We start from the raw sequence: 27,384 nt of genomic DNA on the forward strand, positions 1-27,384 counted from the left end.
TTCAAATAGAATTGAGCTTTTACCTGTCCCACCTGTCTCATGAGATGCTTGACCACTGAACTTGTGTGTCCAGTTCCTTTGGACACAATGACTGGTTGAGGGATGAGCATATTAGCTAATGAGAATCAATGAAACATAATAATATGTTAGCTGGAGCCTCTGGGAAAGAAAACCTTTCTCTTTCCTGGCGGTTTTGGTAGTGCATATGTGAAGCTTGAAAATACTGCCACCATAGTGCTCTCATTCCAGGCATCAGAGCAGGCCACTCCCAAGCAAGCAAAACATAGAAGTTGATCTGTTGATAGCATTGTGCACTGAATTTGATCTGCTGATATCATTTGTGTCCTATGTTCACTACCCATCAATATTTGGGCAGTGGAAGCCAATGAATTCATTTTTTCTAAGTTTGCTTGATTGGCTCTCTGTCACTTATAATGAAAATATTCATGAAGATTGCTTTTTAGTCCAGTTTTTCCTTCTCTTTACCCTGACTCTGAACATCAAATGAGCATGCATGAGCCATGTACCAACAAGCGTTAACCATAAAGAGTTTGTGCTTCCTGTCACCTTGACCCCCCCAAGTTTTACAATCCATTGCTGACACTTTGACCATAACTATTGTAGTACCCTTACCTGAGATGAGGAGCTGAGTTCAAAATCAAATGCTAACTAGTATAGCATAGCATTTGGTTATGCACTAGTTAGCTCCATCTTCATACATATTTCTCACCTACACTATATCTCTCTTTTCCTAGAAATTTTTCCAATGATAATTCTTGACCTAATCTTTCTATGAACACTTTTTTTAAAAAATTTTTGTATTATTACAAGTCTCTTTTTAAAAACTATCTCCAGGGTACACATATATCAGTCTTGCATCCTAAAAACAGCATGAACAAAAACAACAAACAAAAAGTCTTCAAGTACATGTCCCCATCAATGAAATGTTCTATATCTGCATTTTCCTTCACTACCTAATTCTTCAAAAATAGTCTTATTAATTTCTCCATGTAGGCATTTCCCAATAATTCCTCATACTACCAAAACCTGGCTAATGGCTTTTTATATTTATTGAAATTGCATGTCAGAAGCATCAGGAACCTGCTAACTCATCTATTAGTTCTCCCTGTAGCATTTACTTTCCTTTTTTAGTATCTAAAGTCTGGGCTAATTTGGCACTGCTATGCAAGGTGTCTGGGCCTCTTAACTTACAAGGCCTAAAGCCCACCAGATTATTATCAAGTCCCTTCTGTCAGTTTCTATTTGCCTCTCAATCAGCAAACTTAGTTGTGGCTGAGACAGCACCTTTCTTGGGTCCTCTAATGATGACTCTGTCCCTTGTTCTAGACCCTGTCTAGCCCACGTGGGTCTCATTACTTTGTAATAATAACCTCTACTCTAACATCAATGACTCTACTCCCAACCTGTGTGTACTGATGGCCCTCTCCCCCACTTAATGTTGTATGATTATTCAGAATTTCTCCACAGACAAATTCCTCTACCTGCAAAAGTTGAGTGGCCTTTCTCCTGGTGTTGGCTGGGATCAGCTTTAAACCACGTCCATCAAACAATCCTCACAATGGTCCAGAAGACGCTCCCCCCCCCCCCCCATTTCCTCTCCTCTATGAAATCCTTTCATTACCTGGTTAAGGCCACTCTTAGGATCATTGGTTGCTATTCTCACCCTGACTTGTATACTACAGTGTCTGTTTAAGTGTTTACAGCAGGTGATAATGGAATGAACCAAGGCCTTCAGCAACCAGGCAGTCAACCAGATGCTTCTTCATCCATACATGCCTGTCCCTGTGGAGCCCCAAGATACCCCCAATGGGCCCCTGTAGATGATGACCCCAGTCAGCAGGAAGTAGCCAGAGAGACTCATCGTTGCCCCCTTTCCTATCATCAAAAGGTCGGGATGGTAGCTTTGGGATCCACATGGAGGAAAGGCCTATACCTCCGTGAATGGAAAGTTCCTACCTGTACTTCCGGGGAAGAAAAAGTCCTTGTCAAGGTCCCCGCGGGTGCCTAAAGGTCAACCAATGAGGATCAGACCCACCTCAACCTTTAACCCCCATGAATCTATAAAAGGAGCACTCCTGATCTCTGACGCGCGACTTCCCTGGCCCTGCTCTATTGGGACTGGGGAACCTCGCCCGGGAGCGGAATCCCAATAAAAGCTTGTGAATTAATTGATTCGTCTGCCTGGGAAGATTTGTTACTTGCCAGACACCTTGCAGCATATTCTTAAGATAAGCCTGCTTTTGAATCTCCTCTTTCCAATTTCTTCTATGGTACCTCGATGCTTAACTTTATTTATTTATTTTTTGACAGGCAGAGTGGACAGTGAGAGAGAGAGACAGAGAGAAAGTCTTCCTTTGCTGTTGGTTCAACCTCCAATGGCCGCCGCGGCCGGCGCACTGCACTGATCCGAAGCCAGGAGCCAGGTGCTTCTCCTGGTCTCCCATGGGGTGCAAGGCCCAAGCACTTGGGCCATCCTCCACTGCCTTCCCGGGACACAGCAGAGAGCTGGCCTGGAAGAGGGGCAACCGGGATAGAATCTGTCGCCCTGACCGGGACTAGAACCCTGTGTGCCGGCGCTGCTAGGCAGAGGATTAGCCTGTTGAGCCACGGCGCCGGCCGATGCTTAACTTTAAATACCTGGTTCTCTATAACTACCTATATGTCTTTAAATGCCTTGCATTGCACAACCCATTTGACATGTTCATCCTTTCCTTTGATTTCAATTATTAGTGCTTATAGTAACTCAATTTGATAGGGAACTCAAGAGTTTTAAAGCCTTAATCATTGTGAGACAAACTGACACTTCAAAGGTCAGAAGTATTTTCCTTCATAGAAGCTTTGTTTTTACCTATGGTACAGACTGCTCTTGTTTTTATGAAAAATATTTTGAATAGGCCTTTGAATTTCCCTACAATAAAGAGAACTCTCTGGCACATAGAAAATTCAGATAATGGGATCCTAAGAGGTTAAAATTATTGGAGCAGTAATAACAGACAAGGTTTTTGTTATGAGCGCAGGCACATTTAAAGGACTCGGTATCCTTTAGAAAACTGTTAGATTGCACAGTTTTGTCTTTTTTTTTTTTTTTCAATGTATTGACCCTGGGAGATAAATACTCAACTTGACATTAATTTTGATTGCCACCTTCCTTTATCTTGGTCTTGGATCTTGAGATTCCAAATTCGGAATAGGAAAACATGTTAAAAAGGACTCTCTATAGGGCATGATAACCTTTTCCTGAGAGTTGGGTATCAGAACTTAGAGGGTACAGAGGGGTTTTTGTTAGGGAATCTCTATGAAGAGGTTTGAACTATGGAGTCCGAAAGCATACATCAGTCAGTTCTTTAACAAGGGGCAGAAGTCAACTGGGGATGTTTTTATATAGATGTGTATCTCTGTATTAAGCCTTCTTTCTGTTTTTTTTACAATGAGTTTTCACTTGTTGAAAACTTGCATCACCTGCCTCCATTTTCTCAGGATCAAAAACTACTTTCAGGAAATTATTTAATACCCCCAATAAGTATGAATTATATATCATTTTTAAAAGATTTTATTTATTTGTGAGCTAGAGACAGGGAGAGACAGAGAGAAATGTATTCTATCTGCTCATTCAGTCCACAAATGGCTGCATCTACTGGAGCTGGGCCAATCCGAAGCTAGAAGCCAGGAGCTTCATCCAGGCCTTCCATGTGGGTACAGGGGCCTGAGCACTTGGGCCATCTTCTACTGCTTTCCCAGGCCATAGCAGAGAGCTGGGTTGGAAGAGGAGCAGCCGGGACTCAAATTGGCACCCAAATGGGATGCCAGTGCCACAGGTGGAGGCTTAACCTAATGTGCCATAGTTCCAACCCTGAATTATATATCTTGATGTTTTATGTTTCACAGAGATATTTATCTTATTATAATAAAAATAATGACTACTATTTAACTTTTTTTTTATTGTTTGCATATTGCATAGTGAAAAGAACAGAGTCAGAAGACTCATGGTCTGGCTCAACCACTAACTTGCTGTGTGAGGTGGGTAAGTCTCTTAACTTGCTAGCTATTTAACTTTTATTCTGCCAGTCAGTGTGCTACATTTAATCCTCATGTCAATCCTATCAAGTGAGCATTCTCTTTATCCTTATTTTGTAGAAGATAAAGGCAGGGATTAAAGATGTTAAGTAATTTGCTTCAAAACAGGGAGTATTGAGTTCCAGGCTTTAAACAACCCACTCTTTCTGAATACAGAGTCTATGCTCAAAACATGGTAATCATAGGAAAGATTGCTTCACATTAACAAAACTTGAAATTGTGTTTTAGGAGGTGTTTTTGAGAATAATATCAATCTTTGAAAGTGTACCTCCCACTCAACTGCCTACCCTGCTATCATGAGGCCAAGGATGCTACTTTGCTTGGCAGCTTCCCAATTTAAATAAGAACAATCAAACAGAATTTTTTTTTCCTTTGGCCACATGTTTCTGGATTACAACTGTGCAACTTTGAAAAACAATAGCCTCTAGGGATACATTTGAAAGCAGGACTCCTAAAATATTGGCATTTGCATATGAAAATGTCTTTTAAAAAATCAACAGTCGTATTCACTAGGGAATTGTGCTATGATCTTCACAAAGAAAGTTAGGATTCAATTTCTATCAAACTCTTATTTTTCTCACCAAAATCATCTTTGGGAGATTTTTTTTTTTTTTTATGTGTTTTCTTAGCTGAAGTCCTGCAGCCAGTAAGGAAGAGTGTGTGTGTGTGTGTGTGTGTGTGTGTGTGTGAGAGAGAGAGAGAGAGAGAGAGAGAGATCAGTGAATAATTTCTGTTTAATCCTGCTTAACTACAAATTGACCTTTTTCCCAGTCTAGCCCAACTTTTAAACACCAATTCTCTGGAATACTTACTGAATATTTTTTTCTAAAAAAGTGACTTTTCCATTAAAAACACCTCAGAAGTCAGTAGCTTTCTCAATAAAGTTTAAAAGGAAACAAAATGCTTCTTGTGTTGTACTCTTTTTTAGAAAATCTTTGTTTTCCTAATGTTCTTATATACATATTTCCATAGAAACATTGTCAGTGTTCTACTGTGTGTCTTACTACATATAAGGGAAATCAAACCACATTCAGTGTCTTTCCTTTAAAATTTCTCAAAATGCATTTTGATCATAAAATTAAAGCTCCTAGAAGATTCAAAGAAGTTACCTTAGGTCAAACCAGTAGTGTGATGGTTTTCTAGGAAAAAAAAATGAGTTCTTATTTGTAGCACTTGTCATTTTCCATAGGGCATATACTCTTACAGTACCCAATTTCAAGTTACTAACATGACATTACTGAAGACAGAATTGGAAGGAGATGCAACAAAATCCATACACTACTGGGTTTGATTACCCTAACGGCATATACCTCCATACATGTATCAATCAAAACTTACAATTCATCCATACATCCCTGATATTACCTTTATGTCCAATGTAACAAAAGGGATGAGAAGAGAACCATGTTTTATAGCCAAAACTCTGCAATCATACTGCCAAAGCCCTAATCCCACTCGTCAATGTACTCTGTGTTCCCTTGGGTAAACTACATACCTCCTCTGTGACTCAGCTTCTGCACATATTAATTCTGATTAATATTACAAGATGGTAATATTAATCATAGGGCTGTTATGGTGTCTAAATGAAATAATACATAGGGAATACTTGAAAAAATTGGCACATATTAAATCCTTTGTACATGTTTGCTACTACTTTCTTAGGATTTACACTATCAAGTATTGGTATGTTTTTACATTGTTATCTAAATCTTTCATAGGTCACTGAAAACCATCATGTTTTATAGCAATTTCCTGAGAAGAATCAGGTATTGAGGGAAGAGTACTAAATGAGTCATGTTAATTTCTTGTCCCAGTTTTCACTAACACTTCATTCCATGACCTTTGGCAAACCATTTTACTTCTATGAGTTTAGTTCACTCATTAGTCAAATATAGAAAGTAATAATCACTCTGTCAACTACATAGGATTGTGGTGAGACTAATGTGAGATAATGAAACTAGGAGCCTTTTGAAGATAGTACAAATGTGGGAAATTATTAGTCCAATTTAAAAATCATGACACCATGAAAGCATTAAAATAAGAATGAAAAGATTTATCTCTTTGGAGTAAAAATTGAGAATGATGTGGTGTTAAAAGCTATTAGGTTGGGGCTGGCACTGTGGTGCAGCAAGTTAAGCCTTGGGCTGCAATGCCAGCATCCCATCTGGACACTGGTTCAAGTCCTGGCTGCTCCACTTCCCATCCAGCTCTGGTCTAGTATGCCTGGGAGAGTGACAGAAGATGGCCCAAATCCTTGGGTCCCTGCACCCATGTGGGAGACCCAGAAGAAGCTCCTGAATCCTAGCTTTAGCCTGGCCCAGCCCTGGCCATCATGGCCACATCGGGAGTGAATCATTGATTAGAAGATCTCTCTGTCTCTCCTCCCTCTATAACTTTCAAATAAATAAATCTTAGGGAAAAAAAAAATAAAGATTAAAATTAACTTCCTACCAAGAAGAAGATAAGCATTGTGCTTAACTCTCCCCCCCCCCCAACAAATCAGCTAATTTTAAATGAAAAATAACTATACTTTTAGTGTACTATGTGTTTAAATGAGTTAGAGATCATGGGGAACTAAGTTGGCAAAATAGGTATGGAGTCATAATTTTCTGGGAAAGGAATATATCAGAAAAAAAGGGAATGAAAATACCATGAAAGAATCTATCAAACGAAAGATGGAACACATAGACAAACCAGATAGTTAGCAATATGCCAATATAAAATGAATGATGTGAATCTGTAAATCTGCAGATAATTGTAAAGGTAACTTTTTAAGTTTTATACACAAATGCAAAAATATCTGGTTAAGGACAGAATTAAGAAATCAAACTTACTCGTTCAGCTTGTGAGCAACACAGAGCACATGAGACAATGAAGGAGCAAAGAAATTGTAGGAACATCAGGTTCTTAATACACACATTTTTATCTTTGTTAATTTACAATAACTGTGTAAAGGGGAGAGCATGATGATACAGTGAGTTAAGATGCCTTTTGGGATGGCTGCATCCTTTATGGGAGTATCTATGACTGAGTCCTGCCCAGTTTATGATGCAGCTTCCTGCTGATGCACCTGAGAGGTAGGAGATGATATACTTGGGTTCCTACCACCCACACGAGGAACTCAGCTGGAATTCCTGGCTCCTGGCTACAGCATGACCCTGCCCCAGTGTTTCAGGCATTTGTGGAGTGAACCCGCAGATGGAAGATCGATCTCTTGCACTCTCTCTCTCTCTCTCTCTCTCTCTAAATATCTTTTCCATATTTCATTTTCAGACCGTGTCTTTACTAGTGAAGTGAGTTTCTTGTAGGCACAGTATCATTGGATACTTTTGTTTATTTTTAATCCATTCAGTCAGTGAATGTTTTTTAACTAGGGAACTTAGCTTATCTATCAGTAATAAACTTGGATGTAATTAATGACTTAGTATTGTCATTTAAAAAAATTCTGTTTATTTTGAGTATACTTTTTTTAATACTTGTTTTCATGGTGGTAGTTAGCTTTCTAATGCTTCCATATGTAGGACTTCCTTAAGTATCTTTTATAAAGGCCAGACTGCTGCTGGTGAATTCTCTGAGGTTTTGTCTTAGAAAAGTCTTTATTTCTTCTTCATTTATCAAGGATAGTTTTGAGGGGTATTGGATCCTTGGTTAACAGATCATTTCTCTCTGAACTTGGAATGTATCATTTTGCATCCTCATAGCCTATGAGGTTTCTGCTGAAAAAAATCTGCTTTTGTCAAATGGGTTCTCCCTTAAATGTGACTTGGCACATTTCTCTGGCAGATTTTAGAATTCTCTTTTTGTGTTGTATTCTTGAGAGTTTAACTATAATGTTGCACAGTGAGATCTTCTCATGTCTCCTTGGAGTCTTGTGGGCATCCTGTACTTAGATGCCTATATCTTTATCAAGATGGGGGAAGTTTTCAGCTATTATATCTTTACATAGGACTTTTTTTGAGAAAATTTTGTATTTAGCATTACTTATTGTTTAAATTTTAGACTAACATGAAAGACCATATATTTCATGGGGTAGAGTCCAATATTTTAAGATATACATAGCATAAACCAACAATACCAGAAAGCCCTTTCATTTATCACCGAACATTGCTGTTCTCTGGAATACTGGAACCCATTATCTTCACCCAACTGTGTTTTGGTAGCCATTATCAAATTTCCTCCCAATCCCTCATGCTTGCTAGACTATAGTAATATCTAATTTAAATTCATATGGAAAATATGTATATTAACCTCCATATGCAATAAAACATGCAGTATTTAGTGTCTGGATTATTTCATTTAACATTATGATCTCCAATTCCTTCCATTTTATTGCAAATGTCAGGATTTTATTCCTTTTTTCATGAATGAATATGATTCATACAGTATCCACTCATCCACTGATCGGTATGTAGACTGATACCATATCTTAGCCATTATGAATAGTGCTGCTATAAACATGAAGTACCAGTATCTCTTTAATATTACAGATTTTGTTTCTTTTGGGTATAGTCTCAGAAATGGGATAGCTGGGTCACATGTTAGATATTACCTTTAGTTTTTTTTTTTTTTTGAGGAACCTCTATACTGATCTCCATAACAGCTTTACTAATTTATATTCCTAACAATCATGTATTAGGGTTTATTTTTCTCTACATCCTCATCAGTTTTTTTTTTGTTTTGTTTTTCGTCTTTTTTACTAATAACCATTGTATGTGAAATTAAATACCTCATTGTGATTTCTATTTGCATTTCTCTGATGACTAATGATACTGAGTGGTTTTATCCATGTGTTTGCAGATCATTTGCATTTCTCTTTTGAAGAATACCTATTTAAATCCTAAGCCCATTTCCTAACTGGATTGTTTTGTTATTAAATTCTTTTAGTTCCTTATATACTCTGGATATCAATCCTTTATGCATTCTGTTGATTGCTCTGTTGATTTTTTCCTTTGTATATCAGACCTTATTTGAATAAAGTCCTGTTTGTCTAATTTTGCCTCTTTTTTTGCTTGTGTTATTGCTGTCCTATTCAAAAAAACACATTGCCTTTGCCAATGTCTTCAAGTGTTTTTCTTTAATAGTTTCATAGTTTCAGATCTTTTACTTAGATATTTGTTCCATTCTGAGTTGATTTTTATAAAGAGTGAGAGGTGTAGGAGTCTTGTTTCAAACTTCTGCATATGGAAACACATTTTATTGAAGAGATTTTCTCCAGGAATCTTCATAGTACCTTTGTCAAAGATAATTGACTGTAGACGCATGGACTTATCTCCGGGGTTTCATTTCTTTTCCATTGGTATATACTGTTTTTATGCAGTACTATGCTGTTTTGGTTACAATAGCCCCATAGTATGTTTTAAAACCCAATATATTATGCACTAGTTTTGTTCTTGCTGCTCAAAAATGTATTTGGTATTCAATGTCTTTTGTGTTTATGAATTTTAGGATTTTTTTCTAATTCTATGAAGATTTTGATGAAGATTGCTTTGGGTGGTACGGACATTTAATCTTTTTCTCATCCATGAACATGAAAGTGCCCTTTTTTAACATCTTCAATATCTTTCATTAGTGTTTTATAATTTTGTTGTAAAAGTCTTTTACATCCTTGGGGCTGGCACTGTGGCATAATAGGCAAAGCCAACGGCTGCAGTGTCAGCATCTCTTATGGTGCTGGTTCTAGTCCTGGCTGCTCCTCTTCTGATCCAGCTCTCTGCTATGGCCTGGGAAAGCAGTAGAAGATGGCCCGAGTCCTTGGGCCCCTGCACCCACGTGGGAGACATGGAGGAGGCTCCTGGCTGCTGGCTTCAGATCAGCTCAGCTGTGGCCATTGTGGCCATCTGGGGAGTGAACCAGCAGATGGAAGACTTCTCTCTCTCTGCTTCTGCCTCTCTGTAACTCTGTCTTTCAAAAACAAAATCTTTTTTTTAAAAAAAAGTCTTCCACATCTTTGCTTAAATTTATCCGTATTTAAACTTTTTTTTTTTTTTTTGGTAGCTATTGTGAATGAGGTCATGCCTATAAGTTCTTTCTTAGTGAGTTTGCTGTTGGTGTATAAAAATGTTAGTGATTTGGGAGTACTTATTTTGTGTCTTGCAATTGTGCTGAATTTTCTTATCAGTTATAGCAGTCTCTTTGTGGAATCTTTTGATTGCTCTCTATAATATGTCACCTACAAACACAGATAATTTGACTTATCTGTATGTCTTTTATCTTTCTCTTGCCTAATGGCTTTGCTAAAACCCTTGCTGGAGTCTCAGTGTGCACAGGTTCTAGTAGCAAGGAGCAATGCCCTGAGTGGCTAGGCAGAGGGGAGAGTGAGGGAAAAGGACAACCCACAACCCTGAAAGAGTAGGCATCCCTACTTCTGGGATCCTGAGACTCAGATCTCTGAGGTGCTCTGTACCCACGGTGCTTTGAAGAGACTGCTCTGTGGGCGAGGATGCTGGGGTCAGCTGGAACTGTGAGGCGACTGTCTTCCTCGCCACATTTCTACAATGTCTGTGGGACTCCTGAGACGGATATATGAAAGGAACCATTGGAATGTCAAAGGTGACTCCTTTCTCAAGATGGTGCCACACTGTAGCAGCCTGTTCTCTGAGGGTTGTGGGAGGAGACAATGAGTTCTTTCTCTGAAGTAGAGTGGCCCTGAGTTTTTCTGGTAGCTCTCTTTACTGAGCTCCTACTCTGTCATGACTAAATTTCTCTCTCCTGAGGATTACCCATGCAAGATATGCAATGGGCTCCCCTGCTTGCATTTCCTCTGCAGCAGGGATTCCCAGGACCATGGAGCTGGGGCTTTTATGGCCAGCGGGCTTTATTCTCTCGATGCCGCCATCCCTGGCCTCTGTGTCTTCCTGGATTCCTGTTATTCTCTTACTGAGTTCCAGTGCTCTTCCTCAGGTACTCACAACAATGCCTTCATTGCTTTGGTATTTAGCCATCTTGCCTGCTCCCAGAAAATCTCAGTAGCTTTTCTGTGCCTTTACTCCCTTCTTCCATCTCAGAGATTTCCAACATTCTAATATTTGTTCATTTAATCATGTTTCAAAGGTCTTAGATGCTATATTTATTTTTCACTGCCTTTTTTTTTTTCTTAGAAGGGAGAATCTGAGTATCTCCAAAGACTTGGCTTGAAATTCAGATAAACTTTCTTTTCCTTGAGCTAGTCTGTTATTGAGTTTTTCAACTGTGGTTTTTAAAACAAACATCTTTTTCTTAAAAAAATGTATTTTATTTATTTGAAAGGCAGAGCGACAAAGAAGAGATCTTCCATCTGCTGATTCACTTCCCAAATGGCTGTGATGGTGGGAGCTTGGCCAGACCGAAGGCAAGAGTCAGGAAGTTCATCCAGGTCTCCCACATGTGTGGCAGGGGCCTAAGTCCGGGTCATCCTCTGCTGCTTTCACGTGAGCCTTCGCAGGAAGCTGGCTCAGAAGCAGAACAGCCAGGACTCAAACCTGAGCTCTAATGCGGGGGATGCCAGCGTTGCCGGCAGCAGCTTAACCTGTTACACCACACTGCTGGCCACTCACCCTGTGTTTTTTGTTTACCCACTGAATTCTTCATGTCTAAGATTTCTGTTTGAATCTTTTAGAGATTTGTATCTCTTTGCTCAAGTCCTCATTCAAATCATGTATTGGTTCCCAATTTTGTTAGACTGTCTGCCTGTATTTTATTTCTTTGAGCATCATTATAGTTCTTTTAAATTCTTTGTAACATATTTTTCCCATCTCTTTGGAGTCTATTACTAAAGCACTAGTTTGTTCTTTTGGGGATCCTAGTGCCTTGTTTTTGCAGATTTCCTATCTCCTGATGTTGATATTTACACATCAGTCAGACCAGCAGCCTCTTCCTTTTGAAGAGTGACTTTCATGGTAAAAGGATTTTTCCTAAATGTATCTTTGGGTGCTGGTTCTGTAGGTCTTTTGGGATTTAGTTCCAGTTGGATGCTGTAGCGCAGTCTTTATCTTCTTCCTCTGTAATCAATGGCAGTGGCAACAGGGCCCAGGCATCTGAGGAGGAGCATCACATTGGCAGACAGATGGACAGGGCCTAGGTCACAGGGGCACCCGCCCTCCATTTGTAGTGACTGGAGGAATTGGGAGTGCTGGGCAGAAGTCTGGCAGGAGAGTACAGTTCCCCACAGTCCCAGTCCTAGGTTCCTATACAATGTCCTGGCATTCACATATCTCTTCTTCACACAAGCACGTGATTACTGTCTCCATGGTGTTTTGCCTGAGACTAGGGAGGAATGGGGTGAGCCTCTTATGCTGCAGTGCTACATCACAGCTGGAGCCCACCAAGACCAGTGCAGCCCAATGCACTCAACCACAAGTGATGATGAGTGGATGTAAGTGCGGTCAAGTGGGACCGTGGCTCTTCATCCAGCACTGGGGCATGTCTAGGGGCTCTGTGTGCAGGCACTGGCCTGGGCACACCAATTGTTGAGATCTGACCAGTAAGGAATTTTACCGGAAGAACTCTATTCCAGGACACCGTCCTGTGCTCTCTTGAGTGTCTTTCTCCCCAGTGACTGGTGTTGTTCTCAGCTGTATGCCCAAGAATGGGAGAGGAATGATGAAGGCAGCCCCTTGGTCATGCAGGCTGACACTGAGCTGAGTTGTACCTGGGTCTCATGGTTACCAGGAGCTGTACAGACTCAGGGGTGCATGTCAGGCCTGTGCAATGCGGGTGGGGTGGTGTTTAACATCAAAATGAGTCCAGCCCACCAGGGTGTAATTCTGTGCTTGAGCACAGAAGATAGGATCCAGGATTTGGGACTTTATCCGTGGCTGGGTCTTACTGTTGGATCCCCAGGACTGCACTTCAAGGCAAAGTCCTAAACTCACATTTCTGTCCTGCCCCCCAGTTTCTGAAGTCTTTGTCCACTGTGTGCTAAGCACTTGTCTAAGGAAGGTCCAAGGGCTCAGTCTGTAGCTACTGGCCTGGGAATAGGGACCTTAGGGTCCTGTCCAATGCTGGGTTTCACCATATGAGAAGGATTGATACTGAGATTCAAGTCTAAGATCTGGGCTTAATTCCTTGCCAGCCCCTGAGTGGAAGGAAAGACTTCTCTCTCCAAGCTGAACTTTTTAGGGCAATGAAAAGGGTGATATGAGCACTTAATTCTCCCATTCTGTAATGCATCTATTCTTATACTAAAACCAGGCCATATGATCTCTCACCTGACTTCTATAGCTCTTGTGATTTGGTGCATGAGTAACTGTGCACATCAGTGTTTTTGTGACTGTGTGGAGGAGATGATCACTGGAGTATCTTACTTCTTCCCAAGAAAACAAATCTGGATAGAATTAATAATCTAAACAAATGTGCCTTTTTTGTAACTTATGGCTTCAAGGAATCCTTTGGCAGAGGAATTTTGTTCTGGGGCTAATGAAGGAATCACCTGTCCAACACGACATTCACCATGGCCTTGTCTGCCAATTATTCATGTGAATTGTCAGTTATCACAATATTTAAAATACAATACAGGGAGAGTTCTAAGTTTTGTTGTTTAGTGGGGGAAAAAAAGCAAGCTGAACGACCATATAATATGTTATCTTCCTTGAAGGGAGAAGAAAAAATACAAAAATAAAAAGGGACAATAAATGGCTGAAGAGTGGTACAAGGAATTTATAAAAGAATAAGGTAGATTGGATCCAGGGTGGAGGCAAGACTGTCATGTAGTACCTTTGTCTTGTTCTGATTTTTGAATCATGTTCCCTTTGTTTTGTTGTAAACATCATTTGTGTGTGTGTGTGTGCTGTGTATGTGTACATGTGTGAAGTCCAGTACTCACACATAAATAAAACTTCATTCCCATCCCTGGTTTAACATTTCTCACCTTCCCCAAGCTCAGGCCTGACACCTGCAGAGGGGGAGGAGTCAGTGGGTATCTCCCCTCTTTGTGCTCCCATTTCTGCTGCTGCTTTTGGTTGTTCAGTAATGTGATGGTAGAGGCAAGATATTACAGGGCCTATGAATCAATAGACATGTGTTTTTTTTTTCCTGCCATCTACATTATGAATGCTGAAATACTGGCTGTTGTTTTTTTTTTTTGTTTGTTTTGTTTTGTTTTGTTTTTTCCTCCTGGGGACTTTTTGTGGTCCTTTTGGAGACAACTAAACACACAAGACAGTACCTTGAACATTTTAGATGCTCTGATATCTTGACTTTATTTTTATAATTCTTTCTCTGACTCCTTTACCAACAATCATCTCAATAATCTCTGGAGCTTCAAGAGATCTTTGCATGACCTGCCATGTGGCTTTAAAAATTGATGACTTTTAGTAAATATGCAAACTTTGGAAGTACAAGTCTCAGGTTCTGTGTTATCTATGAATTCACTGGTAGCCCTGATCAGCCCATCACCCTCATTTTTTTTGTTTTTGTTTCTTGAGGTGAGAATTGGGAACAAGTGTCTGTTCTCTAGCAATGCAAACTGACACTGATCAAATCTAGATGTGCCAAATGTCACCTAAAGGGTAATTGACAAGCTTGAGAGCCACAGCACTAGGTTAACAACATTGTCCAAATCCTCTTTCCTAGTGTTCTTATCACTAAGCTAATTAGGAGGCCTTCTTGTGCCCTGCAAGGAAGACCTGATATGTATGGGCACATAATACCCTTTCTCAGCAGGAACTCTGAAACATGACACAATAGGGAAAATCTTTCTATCACTAAAAACCAATATAAGCCTATACATGTCTCCGACATTTAAAATCTGACCTAAGAAAAGTGAGAGAGAAAAATTAAGTTTTTTTCTCTATTTATAACTTTAGCATTTAACTATCTTATGATATTAAAGTATTTGGATTAAAACTTGCATTTTTCAGATGAATTTTAATCCAACTGTATGAAGAAAACCTTTTATGTTTTAGTAGGGTGTGTAGAAGCACTCAATTCTTGTTTGTGATGAAGAGGGGTTAAGAAAGAGGAACAAAGAGGAGAGGAAAAGAAGATAAGAGGAAGAGAGAGTGAAAAGCCACCTGGTTTCATCGATATAAACTGCTTCCAGCACAGAGGCCGCGTATTCAATGTTCTTCTTCAAGTCCACGACGTTGACATCACCTTTTTCCAGCTGCTTCACTAAGCATCTTAATCTGTTTAAAAAAATTGCCAAAGAGAAAGAAATAAAGATATGTCTTATAACTACATGGCGAAAAAGTATAATATTAAATACACAAATTGAATACAACTTTAACATCATTACTTCTAGGTCATCAAACATAACTCTTTTTAGATTTTTTGGTATAATTAAGATTAATATTTACCATTTCAGCAATTTGTAAAAACTATACTTACCTGTCAGTAACATCAAGGGTACACATAGCTAAAGTGCCACCTTTTAAGTAGTCTTCTTGAAAAATGAAGACATTACAGACATTCCTAACAACAGAATTCTGTGGTGGTTCTGGTTCCTCAGGATTGTTGCTAGGAGAATACCTAAAGGTGCTATTCTGACTGCTACGCAGCTATTGGTCACCGGATATAGCAATAGAAACAAAGATGAAAGGCAAAAGTTTCCTACACATTTGCTGTAATGAAAAAAAAAAAATATGTGCTGAATGTTTTTAGTACAAAAGCTTTTCATATGAGACAATCCTGGAAAGTATTTTCTCTCATTTTTGCCCATAGGATGATGTGTTCCAGCTCTCGGAGGAATTTTAAAGCATAGGACACAATTGTGTCTAGATTCCTGATTTAGAGAAACGGTGTATAATTAACACTATTGTTTAAAGTCACTAAATTTGGGGTAATTGTTGTGTAACAATAGATATCCAAAGAGTGACATTGAACAAATTACATCAAATGTGTAATACTTTTGGAACCCTTTATGCATTCAATAGTAAACTAAATGTTTCTGAAAACATTGCCTTCTACTAAGCAGATAAGTAATAAATATTCCTCATTCTTTACTTGCAATAAGTGTGCAACAGGAAGACAATTTACTTTCCTAAATCATCAGAAAGGATTTAATTGCACACCCATTTACAGGTACTTCCAAAGAGAATAGACTGTCTACTTTGAGGCACTATATTAGAGGCAACCTACCAGATTTTCTGAAAATTTATTTTGGATGATTTCCAGTCAAGATTTAGGATACAGAGACAAGTTAGGAATTTCAGAAAAGGTGTTTGATATTTCCCCCACCCACAAGAAACACTTTATTTCTTCATGGAAAAAAGTTACATCTATATTAAAACTTCTTTTTCAGGGAGCCGTAAATGTTTTTACAATTTCCTATTATGGGATAAAATATTAGCAGGCAACATCATTGAAAAATTTTATAGACCCTTAAATGTCAGCTAAGTGTGAAACAAAGCACAATAAAAATAACAACTAAAACATGTTACTAAGAAAGGAAAAATAGGCCTGGCTTTCAGGCTCATCTGAAACACTGGCTACGGTTGCTAACAGAGCAACACATGGAGGGATTCTAGATTTTTGTATTGCTTTTTGTGACCCCAGAGATTATATTTAGTAAAATTCTTTCATTCATTAAAGCAAAAGAAAAAAAAATTATTTGCCATAGCTCTACAATGGCTTTTTTACTTGTTGAATATTACAATTAGCTGTGAATTAAATCTGTGATTAGAGTGGATTTAAATGAAAAATAAACTGTATATATGAGTTATATCAAATTTTTTCCCTTTATATAAGTAAAAATTTTTTCCCATGGTAAAAAAATATATTATCTTACATCCTTCTTGTGAAAAGTATTTGAGTATGACTTGGTTGTAGGACGTGTTCTAAAAACCATAAGTACTTAAGATTGTTGCCTCCTGTTTCTAAAGTTCTGCACTCTGCTTATATTTAATAATTTTCCACACTAAAAAGTATTTTATTATGTTCTCTTAAAGCTAGATATGGTCATATGATAAAATATTCAAAACAATTATTTTGAAGGGGACTAACTCAGCCGGAAGGAGTTGCTTGCCTACCTTTCCCACCCGCAATGCTTGGATGCAGAGAAAGCGTCTGGTAGTCCAGCTGGTTTCTGGGGTTATCAGATGAACTGGTAGAAGCTACACTAAGGATGGCAGATAAGTGGCCATGAGCGGAGGGGCCTGAACATCATGCTGTGAAATTGCACTTGAATGGATTTGCCCACCTCTGGACTTTTTTCAGATACAGTACAACCAATATCACGTTAATTTCTTTTATGTCTAGCTGAATCCAATCCTGACTGATAAATAAAAAATAATAAATCCAAACAAAGAACTCAAGAATGGAGAAATCTTCATACAAAACAAGAGGAGGAAGCCCCTTGAAGTCTATACAGAGGAGCACATTCTAACTCATAATGACCTGCAGGGGAATAATCCCATCAGCAACCAAAACTACAACCCTGTGACCTAAAGAGGCTATAATCCTTGCACAATAAACATGCTGTTTCATGGAGACCTCTCAATGTGGTTTGAAAACAAAATATTATCCATTATCATTCCCTCATGACAGTATAAACCTATAATCCAACACAAGAACTTCTGTGGGGAAAGATATCTCAGAAAATTTTACCATCCGTTAGAATGTCTAAATAGACACTGCTCTAACTCGGTAAAAGTGCATCCTGTCACACACCTAAACTCACTTTGTTAAGCCAAAAGACTGGATTGCATATAATCATTGGGTTAGTATTACTCCTGTTTTCTTCTTTGCCTACACATAACAAGTTTTAATTAATAGCACACATCTCTCCTTCTATAAATCGAAAACAAATATCTAAAGAGTATTTCTAATTAGAATACTAGGGTAATGAAATAATTCATATAATTATTATCATAATTGTGAATTTGCTTGTGTAATCAAGTTGTACATGTGGTATTTCTAGGGATCTTACTTAGGCTAGTATTTCACTTTCTTCATAGATAATATGAGCACAATGACAAACATTTTTTCGAATCATTTTCATATAATCAAACATTTTCAACCAGTAGGTTCTGACATGTTAAGTTTTTACTGAATACATCTGTGTAACTTTTTTGTATTATTGAGACGATACCATTTACCTAATTCATAATATATACCTTTTTAGAGATTTTTCAGAATAGTTTTAAATGTACAAAGCAAAAATTGTGAAATAATAATACAAAGAGTTCCTCTATCACCTTTCACTCCACTTCCTCTATACACATCTCATGTTATGTTTGGCACAATTAGTGAACCACACCCAGGTTCCCCTATATTTTTAATCCAAGAATGTTTTATCTTTCCTACCTCTCCCAACATTCTTTGTTCAGATTGAGCTTTTTTTTTTTTCTTTTAATTTTAGCTCCCACCTAAGGAAGAATAAGCCATATTTCCTAGGACAAATTCTCAGAGCTGAAGAAATCACAAAGTAATATGCAACTATAAGCAAGTTCCTTTAATTTATTAAAAACTTTAAAAAATAATTATTGGATTTCTTTCATTAAGATGTTAAAGCTGAGCAGAAAATAGCGCTCTTAATGTCTGGCCGAGGTGTGTGGGTTTTGTTTTCAGACTTCAGGGTAAGTATAGTTTCTTGATGCTCTACCCTGAGAAGTTTCAGACTCAGCAGTCTGGGGACTGGGAATTCTGTTGGCTCTTGTGTTTGGTAATAACACAAATTAGTAGTCATCCTATCAAGCAATATAAACTAGCTGTTACTAAGCAAACAGTAGTGCCAGAAAGGTGTTAATTCAGTTAAATCAATGATTATTTGGAACAAGTTACTACACTCAGGGACACATACATGGGGACATATATAAAGGTACACACACAAATATAATGCATGGGAATCTGTGTATGCACCACACTACTTGTCTTCAAGATATTTTCAATCTGGGGGTTGCACCAATTGTTGAAATGCATGTATTTCCCATTACTTCTTTCAATCATATTCTAATTTCCAAGTAAGCTGGTTTAGTCTCAGTTCCTCAGAAACTCTCATATCATCTTAGATTCAAGTTCCTGTCTTTCACTGGAATTCCTTCCTCCCACATCCCTACCATCTTTAATTGTCTAAATCATTTTTAGCTACCAGTCATTTCCAGGATGCTTCCAAACTTTTAAGTCCTTTGAAGATGCTCATTCTTTATGATCTCTCCCTGCTTAGAAACTAAGCCACACTTAATTTATTGCTCACTAACAACACTGAAATTTCTCTCACTTCTAGCATCATTTCAGCTCTTTTCCTCATTATAGAAAAAAATTACCAGGCATACAAAAAGTGGGAAATATGATCAATAATGAAGATCAAAATAAGTGAAAATGACCCAAATATGTCAAGGATAATAGGATTAATAGATAAATTTTGAAATTATTAAAATAAGCAACATTATATCAATAAATTTTACAACTTAGATGAAGTGAACAATTTTCTTTAAAAAGACAAAGTGCCAAATCTCAAGGAGAAACAAATTTGCAGTTTTAAGTCTTCACTAAGAATCAGAAGAGGTTAAGTTAAAATAATAGCTATGGGGGCCTGTGCTGTGGTGCAGCGGGATAATCCTGTGGTGCAGCGGGTTAACGCTCTGGCTTGAAGTGTCAGCATCCCATGTGGGCGCTGGTTCAAGACTCGGCTGCTCCACTTCTGATCCAGCTCTCTTCTGTGGCCTGGGAAAGCAGTAGAAGATGGCCCAAGTCCTTGGGCTCTTGCACTTACATGGGAGACCCAGAAGAAAATTCTGGCTTCGGATTAGTACAGCTCCAGCCGTTGCTGCCAGTTTGGGAGTGAACCAGCAAATGGAAGACATCTCTCGTTCTCTCTCTGCCTCTCCTCTCTCTGTGTAATTCTGACTTTCAAATAAAATATTTTAAAAAATAATAGCTATGCTGGATATTAATATTAAAATATGACCATAATCAGCAGTACATGGAATCACATGTTGGGGGCTGTCAGAACAAGAAGCCATGTCATTTTCAGTAACTCTTGCTTCTTTGGAATCTAAAACAATAAAAAATAAAACCAACAACCCATTACATAATAAAATGATCTTGTCCACTTTACTCACCATTGCTTGGGGAATTAAGATCTAACAACAGGGACCGGTGCTATGGTGTAGTAGGCTAAACCTCTACCTGCAGCACTGGCATCCAATGTGGGCACCACTTTGTGCCCAGCATCTTTGCTGAAGGCAGTGGAAGATGGCCCAGTGCCTGGGCACATGTACCTGTGTGGGAGACCTGGAGGAAGCTCCTGGCTCTGGGCTTCAGACTGGCCCAGCTCTTGCTTTTGCAGCCATTTGGGAAATCAACCAGCTGGTGAAGGACTGTTCTGTCTTTTCTTCTCTCTGTAACATTATCCCTCAGATAAATAAATAAAATCTTTAAAAAAGACCTAACAGTAGTCTAAAAAGCAGGGAATTGGTTATAGATTTAAAGTATATTTAGACATTTTTCTTAGCATATATATTTGCAAAGCTCCACAATACCTTTATTTTATGGGATAAATAATCCCCCTAAAAATTTTATATCATGGAAGAAAATGGGGAGAAATGGAATCAAGATTAAAATGTACAGCATGAGGACTATAATTACTAGTATATTGTATACTGGAAACTGACTAATAAATTAGAACTTATGTACCTTAAAAAATTGAGGGAAGCAGGGTAGGGGGATCTCCCATTCACTGGTTTACTCCCCAAATGCACACAGCAGCTAGAATCCAGAAACTCATTTCAAGATTCCAACACAGGTGGTTGAGACTCAAATACTTTAACTATTATGTGTTGCCACCAAGATGCATTAGTAGGAAACAAATTTGAAGAAGAGCTGAGAATGAAACCAGGCACTCTGATATGCGATATAAGTATTCCAGGTGGCATCTTAAACTCCAAGCCACTGTGGAAAATAGTTTGCAGATACCTCATAAATCTGAATATAGCCCTACCAGACAATCCAGCCATCCTACTCCTTGGAATTTACCCCAGGAAATTAAATTGGCAAATAATAGAGCTATCTGTACCTCAATTTTTATTACAGCTCAATTCACATTAGCTAAGACATGGAATTAACCTAAATGCCCATCAACAGAAGCCTGGATAAAGAAATTATGGGATATGTACTCTTTAGAATACTACTTTAGAATAAAGAAAATGAAATCCAGAATTTGCAACAAAATGGAGATATCTGGAAAACACTATGCTGAGTGAAATAAGCCAGTCCCAAAGGGACAAATATCATATGTTCTCCCTGATCTGTGACAACTGAGCACCTAAAAGGAAACCTTTAAAAGTGAAACTGACATTATGAGAAACAATGCCTTGATCAGCCCTTGTCCTGGCTGTCAAGGAACAGCTTACTATTTTATTATTCTTTTTAGTATTTTCTTTTTCTACTTAATACCATTGGTTGAACTCTTTAATTAACACAAAATTATTCTTAGGTGTTTAAATCCAACTGAAAATTGATCACTGTTAAAAATAAGAGTGGGGGCTGGCACCGTGGCTCACTTGGCTAATCTTCTGCCTGCGGCACTGGCACCCCAGCTTCTAGTCCCGGTTGGGGCACCGGGTACTAGTCCTGGTTGCTCCTCTTCCAGTCCAGCTCTCTGCTGTGGCCTGGGAGGGCAGCGGAAGATGGCCCAAGTGTTTGGGTCCCTGCACCCGCATGGGAGACCGGGAGGAAGCACCCGGATCCTGGCTTTGGTTTGGAGCAGCACCAGCCATAGCGGCCATTAGGGGAGTGAACCAATGGAAAGGAAGACCTTTCTCTCTGTCTCTCTCTCACTGTCTATATAACTCTCTCTGTCTCTCTCTCTCTCACTGTCTAATTCTGCCTAGCAAAAAAAAAAAAAAAAAAGAGTGGGAATAAGAGAGGGAGGAGATATACAGTTCAGCACACACTCCCTCAGACTTACCCCTAAAGGTAAAGCTAAAAACTTGCCATAAGACTCCAAATTCCATTAAGTTGGCAAGTAACAATACCATTTTACTAGTAAAAGTGATCAGTTTACCTGGTAAATGCCACTCTTAGGATCATTGGTTACTATCCTCACTCTGTCTTTTATGACCTTGTCTAAATATGATCAGAGTCGGCAAACTTGGAAGGCTTCCATAGCCTTGGCAACTCATGACAACAGCCTAGGATGGTTACTGGCGCCATAAACTAGAGTGTCAATTTGTTGGGTCAACAACAGGAGCCACTGTGCACTTGCTCCTCATGTGGGATCTCTGTCCTTAATGTGCTGTACATTGTGATTTAATGCTATAACTAGTACTCCAACAGTATGTTTCACTTTGTGTTTCTATGTGGGTGCAAACAGTTGAAATCTTTCTACTAAATTGATCTTCTGTATATAAAGAGAATTGAAAATGAATCTTGATGCAAATGAAAGGGGAGAGGGAGCGGGAGAGGGGAGGGTTGCGGGTGGGAGGGAAGTTATGGAAGGGGGAAGCCATTGTAATCCATAAGCTGTACACTGGAAATTTATATTCATTAAATAAAAGTTAAAAAAAAAAGTGATCAGTTTAAGTTCATAACTGATCATGAAGATAGGATGTGTGTCAAAGGGAGCACATAAATAAGACTAGTGTCTCCTAATACTAACTGATAGAATTAAAAAGGAGAGCACAAAACCAACATGGGAAGTGGGATAAACAGCAGACTCATAGAATGGCAGATGCCATAAACAGCACTCTGGCCTCAGAATCAGCCCTTAAGGCATTCACATCTGGCTAAAAAGCCCATGAGAGTATTTCAGGTATGGAATGCCAAGACACTGTTGCAAAAATTGAGCTAAATGAAATATCTCTGTGAGTGAGAACCCTGTGAAAAGAATGGTCCATCGAAGAAGGACATACCTTTCTCTGAAGGGAAGAGAGAACTTTCACTTTGACTATGGCCTTATCTAAATAAGGTCAGAGTTTGTGAACTCAAGAGGCTTGCATAGTCTTTGCAGCTCATGACAAGAGCCTCAAATCATTACTGACATCATAAATAACAGTGTCAATTGTTAACAACAGGAATCACTATGCATTTGCTAGCCATGTAAAACCTCTGTCCTTAATGTGTTGTACTACGAGAATTAACGGTAAAACTAGTCTTCAAACAGTATTTTATACTTGTGTGAATGTGTGGGTGCAAACTGTTAATCTTTACTTAGTGTAGAGTTGATGTTCTGTATATAAAGATAATTAAAAATGAATCTTAATGAAGAATGGGATGGGAGAGGGAGTGGGAGATGGGATGGTTTGTGGATGGGTGGGTGTTTAGTGGGGGAAGAACCACTATAATCCAAAAGTTGTACTTTTGAAATTTATATTTATTAAATAAAAATTTTCTACTAAAAAAACACTCTAAGCTGAACATCTGCCCCACATTTTACTACTGCTGCCCCCAAATGTAATTATGTGAGATAATGGATAATTTGCTTGACTATAGTAATCACTTATACATTAATTTATGTATATATTTACATATGTAGTTGGATATCTTAAAAAGATATAAACAAAAAAAAAGATAAATAAAAAAGTATGGCAAATACACTGGCCTTAAAAAATGTTTACAATTTGTGTTTAAAATGCAAAAAATCCCAATGGGACAGAATTAGTATTTTGGGGGATATTGGTTTCCAGAACTCCTACAGATACCAAAATCTACAGATAGTCAAATTGCTATATGGTGTCTGTATATAACCTGTATACACCCTCCCACATATGTTGAATCATCTCTAGATTACACATAAAACCTAATATAATGTGAATGTTATCTAAATTATTGAGATGCTGTATTGTTTGGGGAATACTTAACAAGAAAAAGAAGTTTTCACAAGTTTGGTATTGATATAATTCACTGTTTTCTGAATATTTTTTAGTCAAAGTTGATCGAATCAAAGAAGCAGAACCCACAAATACGGAGAGATGACTATAAATGATGGAAAAGTATGCTTTTTTTAAAAAAGCATGCATAATCTTGCTTTTCTCCAAAAATCACAATTTAGATAAACTATGACTTTAAGAGATACTGACTTTTAAAGATATGTTCAGAAATGAACATTGCATAATTCCTAGAAAGTTGAAAAATTCCTTTTAGGCATTGAGATACAAACATTCAATGAGTTAGCAATGTTTTTAATATCAATTTATTCCTCCTTAGAGACAAAGCAAAAACAAAAATAAGAACAAATTGACTCCAAAGAAGGAAGCCACTATTTTTGCTGGGTTAAGGCTACCCCTCTGAAATACCATGAGCCATGTAGATTCAAGGACTTCCTTTTAAATATTAAATGTTTCAATAAATATTTATTAAAATTTAATATACAGGAATTTATCTAAAGCTATGTGTTCTAATGAAGAAAATTAGTGACTTTCAACTATTAGTAAAGTGCTTATACCAGGGAGCAAGGGTAGGAATAGGTTACACACATGGCAGACCCATAGCTTCATATCTTATGTCATTCTCTTGGACTCATATGTAGCACTTAACACAGGTAGCCACTCTGCACTAAGTATTTTTCATTTGTCCCTTGGATCTGTTCTTCTGGTCTCTTGTCCTGAGAGACTGACATGCAGAGGTTACATCAGGGATCCAGTTGAATTTCACAAATGGGAAACATCAAAGGAGATAGGAGGAAAGAGAAGAGAGAAATCAGCACATTATTCTGTTTTTGTCTAAAAGTTCATCCGCCATAGGAGATCACTTGTTAGGCAGTCCTCTCCTCATAGTTTTCCTTCTATATTTCTCTCTCTCCATATCTCTTGCCTTTGTCTTTGGGTAGCTGGAGAATCTAGAGGGACCAACCCATAACACCTCAGGTCTGGTAATGTTAACACACAACTGAAGTCCCATGTTACCAGCCCAGAAGTGGTAGATTCTCCTGATTGGTTCCTCGAACTCCACACAATTTTAAATACTCCCATTGACTGCTCTTCAAGTTACTGATTTTGAGTGTGCTATCTTTTTGTCAAAAATCTGTATGCAACCTACAACATCATGCCCACATACCAAAGACCTTCAGTACAGACCTTCAGTACAGACCTATCGGTTTGTTGAAAATACTGTAGAGATGGGATTTTAAAGTCAAGGGGGTTATAGTAAGAGCATATTATTTGGAAGTATACTTTTTCCTTTAGAAAGAGGAACTCTAAAAACTATATATTGAGATTAATTACTTCTGGGGAATTGATGGCTGCATTTTAACAATAACAAAATGAATTTTAACGACATAGTTCCCAATATTCTGCTTACAAAACATGTGACTTAGATGTTACGTCCTTTACTTGTGCTTTTAGAAACAATGTTCACAACAGGAGCGGCAAGATGGCGGAATAGGAAGGGAGCACACTGATAGTCCGGGAAGAGACAGTTTAATAAAAGTGGAGATACTGCAGGTTCAAGGAAGAGTAGGGGAAGAAACAGCAGAGGAAACTCTTCCAGAACTAATGATTCACAGTGGACCTGCATGGAGAGCGTGGGAGCCCATAGTTCGGGACACCAGCAGCAGACTCAACACACCCGCGCTGGAACGCGAGGTTAGCTGAACCACAATAGCCTGGCAGGCAAGCGGAAAGAGGAGACTAGAGGGAACGAGGCTTGAAACCCCATGGGGAAAAGTTCACCAGGCTAACTAGAAGAGAGAGGGAAAAAAAAAGTTACCAATACGGACACGTGTTTCTCTCTCTCCGCTCACCTCTCAAAGGCGAGCAAGACAAAGAGCAGGTGCCATTTTGGACATATGTCATAAGCAGGGACCTCAGGCCTGCACCAGCCCTGAGCCTAGCAGAAAAACCTGACTCTGGGTGGGGTGTGTGTGAAATAACAGGAGATTAGGACCTAGTGAATCTGTGGTGCTAATGAACTGAGACTGTGAAAAAAGAGGCGGTGGGGGAGAGAACTCACGGAATTCACGTGAGTACTCTCCAGAGACGCTACAATTCGGTAACCTTGGCAACCTAGTGGGAGACTGCAGGAGAATTTGAGCCCACACTGATGGCAGCATAGATTCCCTATGTGGTCCTTGGGAAAGAGCTTCTGATCTCTGGCTCCTGTGGGTATATCATTCGCCTGCTAACTACCTCCAATTCTGCTCAGCTGTGTGGAATTACTTCCCTTTTGAATCAAAAAAAAGAAATAAAGAGAGAGAGATCTACCACACCTAACCTGGGAGTGTCACCTTTGGCACACACCCTTAATCCTGAGGAGCCAGAGCTCTCAGGCCACACCCATCTCAACCCTCTAAGGCTCCATCAAAAGAAGACAGTCCACATAATCTAGAGTCATAGAATAACGAGAAAAAACACCACAGCAAAGAAACAAAAGAATATCTCCACAATGCCAAACAAATGCAGAAACCGAGGAAACAAGAACAAAGAAGACACTACGACACCCTGAAATGGAAAAGACACCCCAATTCAAGATTATGAAGATGATGAGATCAAAGAAATGCAAGAAGCGGATCTCAAAAGATTGATAAGAACATTAAGAAGTTCTCAAAAACAAATTCTTGAACTACAGAAATCCTTACTGGACAGGATAGAAAATCTCTCTTGTGAAAATGAAATATTAAGGAGGAATCAAAATGAAATGAAGCAACTAGTAGAACATGAAACTGTGATAGTGATGAGAAATCATAATCAAATGAAGAATACAGTAGATCAAATGACATTACAGAGCCTTAAAAACAGAATGGGCAAAGCAGAAGAGAGAATATCAGACTTAGAAGACAGAGAACAGGAAAGTATACAGTCAAACAAAAGAAAAGAAGAGGAAATTAGAAATCTAAAAAATATTGTCGGGAATCTACAGGATACTATTAAAAAACCCAACATTTGGGTTCTAGGAGTTCCAGAAGGCATGGAGAGAGAGAAAGGATTAGAAGGCCTTTTTAGTGAGATAGTAGCAGAAAATTTCACAGGTTTGGAGAAGGACAGAGGCATCCTAGTACAGGAAGCTCATAGAAACCCTAATAAACATGACCAAAAGAGATCCTCACCATGACATGTTGTAATCAAACTCACCACAGGGAAACAGAAAGAAAAGATTCTAAAATGTGCAAGAGAGAAACATCAGATTACTCTCAGAGGATCTCCAATTAGACTCACAGCTGACTTCTCATCAGAAACCCTACAGGCTAGAAGAGAATGGCGAGACATAGCCCAGGTACTAAGAGAGAAAAACTGCCAGCCCAGAATATTATATCCTGCAAAGCTCTCATTTGTGAATGAAGGTGAAATAAATACCTTTCATAGCAAACAGAAATTGAAAGAATTTGTTGCCACTCATCCAGCCCTGCAAAAGATGCTTAAAGATGTGTTACACACAGAAACACAGAAACACGGTCATCAATATGAAAGAAGGTAAAGGAAGGAAACCTCACAGCAAAAG

General features: G+C 38.6%; 1 protein-coding gene across 2 annotated transcripts in view; it reads right to left on the reverse strand.

Moving 5' to 3' along the window:
• The window catches only part of PDE1A (phosphodiesterase 1A), a 265,269-nt gene that overhangs the window by 95,812 nt on the left and 142,073 nt on the right, over nt 1-27,384 (reverse strand). For both annotated transcript variants that reach the window (XM_062188736.1, XM_062188745.1), the window contains exon 2: nt 15,084-15,197. In XM_062188736.1, coding sequence (XP_062044720.1) covers nt 15,084-15,197 — 114 coding nt within the window. The remainder of the gene's footprint in view (nt 1-15,083; nt 15,198-27,384) is intronic.

Source organism: Lepus europaeus, chromosome 1 (genome assembly GCF_033115175.1).
Source record: "Lepus europaeus isolate LE1 chromosome 1, mLepTim1.pri, whole genome shotgun sequence".
NCBI lineage: Eukaryota > Metazoa > Chordata > Mammalia > Lagomorpha > Leporidae > Lepus > Lepus europaeus.